This window comes from Amia ocellicauda, chromosome 16, assembly GCF_036373705.1.
Source record: "Amia ocellicauda isolate fAmiCal2 chromosome 16, fAmiCal2.hap1, whole genome shotgun sequence".
NCBI lineage: Eukaryota > Metazoa > Chordata > Actinopteri > Amiiformes > Amiidae > Amia > Amia ocellicauda.
Genome location: NC_089865.1, coordinates 13142933 through 13149611, shown reverse-complemented (window position 1 = coordinate 13149611; position 6679 = coordinate 13142933). Strand labels below are relative to the sequence as shown.

The window sequence follows — 6679 nt, the reverse complement described above, 5'->3', positions numbered from 1 at the left end:
AAATGTAATTATAATCACAACACAATGCCTATGTCTCGCGTATACGGCCACCAGTAATTGTATTTAATTTGTATTTATAATTGTAAATGTTTCTCGCTTTTTGTATAGAAAATTACTAATCGTAAGACACAATTTGGACACAGAATATAGAAATGTATATGTGAATTAAAATGTGCTCAAGACGTTAAACAGCCTCCTTCCCAACACACCACAAATCTTAACATGCAAGCTTATGGTCAAAGTGGAACTGATGACTGATAAAATTGCATGTTTGCATAAGATGCATCTGTATTAAATAATGTATTTTCTCCAGTTGTGTCTTTCTAAGCAATTTTATTCAACTTTTTAATTATCTTACCTTATAGGATTTGCTTAGTCAAATCTAAACTGATAACCTTCAAACACATCTTAGGCTACACATAAACACTAGCAGTATTAAAATGGGTCAAAATATACTTTTAAGTAAATATAAATGTCCCTACAAACATGGTGCAATAATGAGGGGTTTCTGTTTAAATAAAAGTTTATGTTGTTCTGCTTCAATAGTTATCTGTAATATTCAGTAAAGAGATTCCAGGCTTAATTAATTAATTAATTAATTAACAATGAATTAATTGAATGCAGAACACATTTAAATCGTATCGCCAGTCTTAAATTGGCAACAATTACAGACAAAAATGTGTGTGCTTATTAAAGAGGCTGTTTAAATGGCTTTACAGAGGACATTTTACTCTGTGCTGTTGAGTGAGAATTTTTTTAAATACGATGAACTTGAGACTAGAAACTGCGTGTAATTATATAGTAGAGAATGATAATCGTTGCATTAACATTTGCTGCTGTGGATTTTTGGAAACAAAAAAGACACATTTAGATGGCCAAACATTTAAAAACAAATATAATTGTTATTATTTTATTTATTTATTATATGCTTGAACGCCGAATCATTGCTTCTCATTCCGATTAAATACTGACTTCCCAAGTCAGAGAAATATCAATCTCTATTATAAATGTACCTGTAAAACATTAAAAGTGTGTAATGTGTATAATCGTGATAACAACATTTAAAACAATACCAAAAGATGTAAACAATTAAAATAAATAATGGATAAAAAATGCAACTCCTGAATCACACTAAAACATTCAGAATGTGTTTTTTAAATGCAGTTACATATTCTATTAAAATGCTTATAACGCATTATTTTTCAGTGGTTATACAGAAAATGTTTAATTCTAAAAGGGAATATTAATTCAATACTATACACATCTTTAAATAATCAAGTGAAATATCCAAGGCTTACATTTAGTAAGAGAGTCGTAAATAAGCAAAACAACACATTATATTTCCAACTTACTCCAATGATTGATAAAGGGTGCTTTTGACATTATGGATGCAAAGATCTTAATCAGTATATGTTACTTAATATGAATTTGTATATAATTTGAACATAAGCTTAGAACGGGTAAAACAGTATACATATGTGTTATACATTTAGCAAACCCTTTTACTTCTTATATACTCTTGAATTACTTTTTCCTCACTAGAGCTTAATATGTAAATAGAAAATCAAAATTGATGTTATCATTTATGCTGTCTGTTTTGCTTCAGTTATCACGCATTTCGATAATTGTCCTGAATGGACTCTCGAGTGGTTTGGTTGGTTGACGCAAACTACCAAATATTTGTCTAAATACCTTTACATCTTCCTGCTGTAGATAGTGTAGCCTTAAGCAAATTCATACTTGTATCGTGAGAAAAAAAATACAAAATTCTGACCGCCTATAACCCTTTTACTATCAGCAATATTTGGAGTTTTGAGCTTAAAGTATCGTAACGCTGTATATATACACACACACAAGGTTTTCACCAATATTAAAATGAAAAAACATCAGACGTCAAATAGGGAATAAAACACAAGCATTTGTACAGATACAATTTATTGCAGTGTACATGCCACAAAACATGCATCAAAGTTACACCCATTGGTTTACAATACTTACCACAGTTACAATAGCCTACATGGGATTTCCAAACGGTTTCAGAGGAAACTATAGTATTCTACTCTAAAGTGTATGCTGATATATGTTTTGCTATTCACTAACATTAAATGTGCTTTCCTGTTCAAAACCATGGTCTCATAACGTTTTAATAACTTATTTTTTTTTCGTTGTTGGCTTTGTTTATATACAGCAAAAAGGTTTATCTTCGTTTTTTGGAAGCAAACAGACAAAAATACAAAACAATACGAATAAAAAAATCTCCCATCATAGGGAATCTGCAACATTTTAATAATTTAAGACCTCGAGACGAAACTACTCCGTAGTTATACCCTGTGAGAAAACATATTTAAATCATAGAATGCGTCACTTGCAAAAATACTCTAAACCAAATACAATCAAAAGTTCAAACATACAAAGACGAGTTACAGTATCCAAATGTGGGGAAAAAAAGATGTCCAAGTCCCCAGTGCATCTTACATCTGATGGAAAAACAAACGGACGAACAACCCAAACCGAACAGCCGTGCGTCGGAGTGGATGCTCAGGAGAAGGTGAGGTTGGAGGTGAGTTCACGGATGCGGTTCTCCCGGCTCATCTTCTTCAGCTTCATCCTGCGGTTTTGAAACCATATCTTGACCTGTCTGTCGGTGAGGTTGACGCTCTTGCTGATCTCTAGGCGGCGCTCTCGAGTCAGGTACATGTTGAATAAAAACTCCTTCTCTAATTCCAGTGTCTGGTGCTTTGTGTAAGGGCATCTTTTTTTCCTGCCACTTTTTGCAGTTAACCAATTGCTTGTTGGGGCGTCGCTTTTACTATCTGTAGGAACACCAGAGCAGAAAAATATATTACACAAACACATCTTTGCACATAGGCCTGTACACAAATATGGATACATTATGATATGTACACTATATTCAAATATAATGAAGTTGGATTTTATTTAACCATCAACGTATTTAAATAAGTGGAAAAAGCTTTGAAGTCTAGACAAATTTCACGATTTGGCAATAAATAAGCAGGTATTTTCAGCTCTGTGCTTTTTAAATTCAATTTTTAAGTAAATCACGGAATGGGGGATCGTGCTATGTGGCGGTGGAGATTCACAAATATTTAACCATCTTTCTATCTGTCGAAATAATTAGGCTATTTATTACTATAATTTGTTTGGGTGGCATAGATAGATAAATAGGTATACACAGATACAGAGACATAGATAGGCGATCAATAAAACAATCATACAGATACAGTGTGTAAGAAGATACGTAAATAATACAAAGTGTATCATACATATAATATGTGTTACTTAAATCCCCATTCATTTATTTTATTTTTAGTAGTCCTATTTTTATTTTTTAAATCGACCGCTTAAAAGTGTGTCAATCCCAGCACATACTTCTGCAAGTTGTAACGAAACACACAACAACCAAAAACGTTAAACATGATTAGCTTGAAAGCAGACTCTTCAATCGTATTTCGAGAACACGAAAAATATTAATTTAGCCTAAAACAGTGATGTACGAGAAGTAAAACAAATACAAATAACCAAGACAATTTAAAAATGACTTAATTCTTCCATCTACACGACTTTGAAGCATGTTGTATTTTGCATATGCTCTACAGATTCACAGGTCGTGTGAGTTTAACAAATCGTGCCGCAAACCACAAAAGGAAACAAAAAATAGAAAGTTAATTTAAATGTAACCAAACGGCGCGCATACATACCGAGATACACGCTGGAAGACGATTTCAATTCCCTGTAAACACATTTTACTGCAACTTGAGTCAGGCTCTCATTAAACATTACGACTTTAGGGTTGTTTGTGTTTTATATTGGCTTTTATGATGCTGGCGCGTTGGTATTACACCCCGACACGATGAGTCCTTTTATTATTATACCCACCTTTAGCGTCCTTGTCTGGCACGTCTGGGCTGGAGGCAGACGCTTCAGTAGAGCCATGCTTGTCCTCCTGCGAACTGGACTTTGGCTCTGGGCTTTCTACAGGACTGGGGGTCTTGGCAGGCTCTCGGTTACTCGGATTTTCAATTATTTTCTTTTCCACCTCAGCAAGGGATTTGGGATGGACTCTGCTCAACTGCAGCATTGTGTTTGAACTCGTTTCAGATGCATGACTGAACTCTTGATTTTTCCCAGATGCATAAGTCTGGCTCAGTCTGAAATATCCCGGGACGGGGATTTCGGGACTCTCCACCGGGCACGGTTCGGGAATCAGGCTCGGATAAGCGGGCATGTCGGCAGAGTTGACCTTTGCTCTCTTGTCGGAATACATGCAGCAGTTACTTTCTTCTTTTATGTTGGATGGAAAAGTGCAAGTGAGCATCGGCTGGGTGGCTGGTTGGTCTATTCTGCACGATCTGCTCGGATCTGCCCAGTTATCTATCTGAGGTATATACGAATGGACATTCATGCCCATATTTTGGTGGCTAACTTCTCCTCTTTTGCCGAGGGAAGGCAGAAGTCCACAGGTTTGCATCCCATAACTTCCCATTTCTGTGCTGGATGGCATGTACATATTGCTGCTGGAATAGAAACTGTCAGTCCTGCAAGCACTGATCAAGGAGTCTACTAAAAAGGTACTGGCAGCGGGAGAGCTGTTGGGAAAGGACATTTTTGGAGAGGTTTTAAAGAAGAGAGAGATGTCCTTTGCAGGCTGACATATCTAGCAAAACAATCCCTGTGTAACTCAGGATGCCTCTCTGCGACCACATGACAACCAAACCAATGAAATTTGAAAATGGCCTTGAGACGCAGCCTCCCTTCACGTCACATGACCCGATCGGGACTTGATTGGGATCTCAAAGGTGGTCAACAGCGACACCTAGGACGCGGACTTGAAATTGATTGTAAGACTGACAAAGACAACTTGAACATTGAACACTGCTTTTCTCTGGACGCATGGAATAAAAAGAAAAGTAAAGCTACTGTGTCTAGACGGCTGGTTGAGCTTTGTGAAATAAAAACGGCGGTGAAGTGTGCTCACTATACACGTCAATTAATTAATTTAAAACTCCATTCAAGTTCAAGATGCAAAATGTCCTGAAGTATTTGCATCCTAATACAGGCGAAATCTCTTTCACATGAAAAACAGGGGCTAATATTATGTATGTATATATGTATGCATGTATGCTAATGAAAGACCAAAAATACCTTATACGTTATTTTGCATAGGCATGGTTTGCAATACAAATGCATTCATTTTTATAAATGCAGTTCAGTGAACTTCACCATTTCGGTTATAATTCTGCAATGCATGTACGTTTTCTTTTATAGACTAAGTAAAAGCATTTGTGTCTGACACATTCCGAGCATCAAAGGTTGTTGAATTTATTAATACATATTAAGAAGAATCAGGGCGATCAATATATTTCTCATCTGCATTCTGGAGCTTCCTAGTAATTTTCTTGCTCTTAATGCTTTTCAAGGAATTATACCCCTAGTTAAAGCAGATGTTCCGCTGTTTTATGAAGAAATCAATTGTGACTTTGTAAAAGATAAGATTCATAGTTTTAAATTCGTAAAATGGTGTTCGCGTTATGAATTCAGGGAATTTATCATATTGATTTCTTCACAGTGTTGCTTGGATTTTCTTACATAAATTTAGAATAATTTAAATAATATTAAAACATCCTACGATTGTACTGTTTTAGCAGACGCCATATTTGCTTTGTATATTTTAAATTAGATTGCAAATGTTCTCATTGGTTTCAAAGATCCATACTTTAAATTGCATGATATGTATTAGATAGCTGTTACAAACAGTTATTCAAAGTATCTTAAACGTGTGTAGTTGTGACTGTAAGGGTCTGTGCTGAAAATGAATGATATAATATTTATACTTTGTATGTATGATATTATCAGAAAATATATTGTAAAAATCTTGCTTTTAAATTGCTATATCAAATGTATTATTATAGAATATTATATTTTTTGTCATTATTATATATACTTTGACAAATGTGCATAAAAGAAAAAATGTATGTAGACTGTCTTAGTATTTTGAATATAATAATAATAATAATAATAATAATAATAATAATAATAATAATAATAGTAGTAGTAGTAGTGAAAAATGTAATTATTTGTACACTGCGTGTCAAGATTAAAAGTAACATGTTCTCTAGTATGACAACATTTCCTTTGCTTTCATTTTTGTACCATGAGTTTCTCTGTAAATTTGCATGGTAAAATAAAACCTCTGTTGTTTACATTTTAGTGTCACGTTTTTATCTGCAATAAAGATACAACTTTCTAAATGACGAAGACTAAAAACTACATAAAAAGAAATAATTTAATACATACTATTGGAAGTGCCGATGAAATCGCCCTACTACTCAAACGGGATAGAAATACAGAAAAATGCCCCAGTGTCCCGCTATACAACGGTTTACTGAGGCTTTTCAAATACTTCTGAACTGAAGCCAAGATGGTGCTTTTTTATTGCTCAACGCCAACCCATATCATAAAGTACAAAACGATACACGACCAACAATATAATAACCAGTGTTTGGTTAAAACATAACCTACAGTAACAACACTAATGAAACAGGCAACGCTCTGACAACAGTGGAAGAATGGAGATATTGAAAATTATTTATTTTCATTTGAGGAATTAATAGTTAGTTTAAAAATATTAATAGACACACACGTATATATTTAGCCTATT

General features: G+C 34.4%; 1 protein-coding gene across 1 annotated transcript; it reads right to left on the bottom strand.

Annotated features, from left to right (window-relative positions):
- Window positions 1–1905: 1905 nt before the first annotated feature.
- hoxd10a (homeobox D10a) lies at window positions 1906–4739 on the bottom strand. The gene is made up of 2 exons (XM_066688205.1): window positions 3898–4739; window positions 1906–2813 (listed from the first exon to the last, which is right to left on the bottom strand). Exons 1-2 carry the CDS (start codon window positions 4622–4624, stop codon window positions 2539–2541), a joined length of 1002 nt encoding a protein of 333 aa, XP_066544302.1. The 5' UTR covers window positions 4625–4739; the 3' UTR covers window positions 1906–2538.
- Window positions 4740–6679: the final 1940 nt, after the last annotated feature.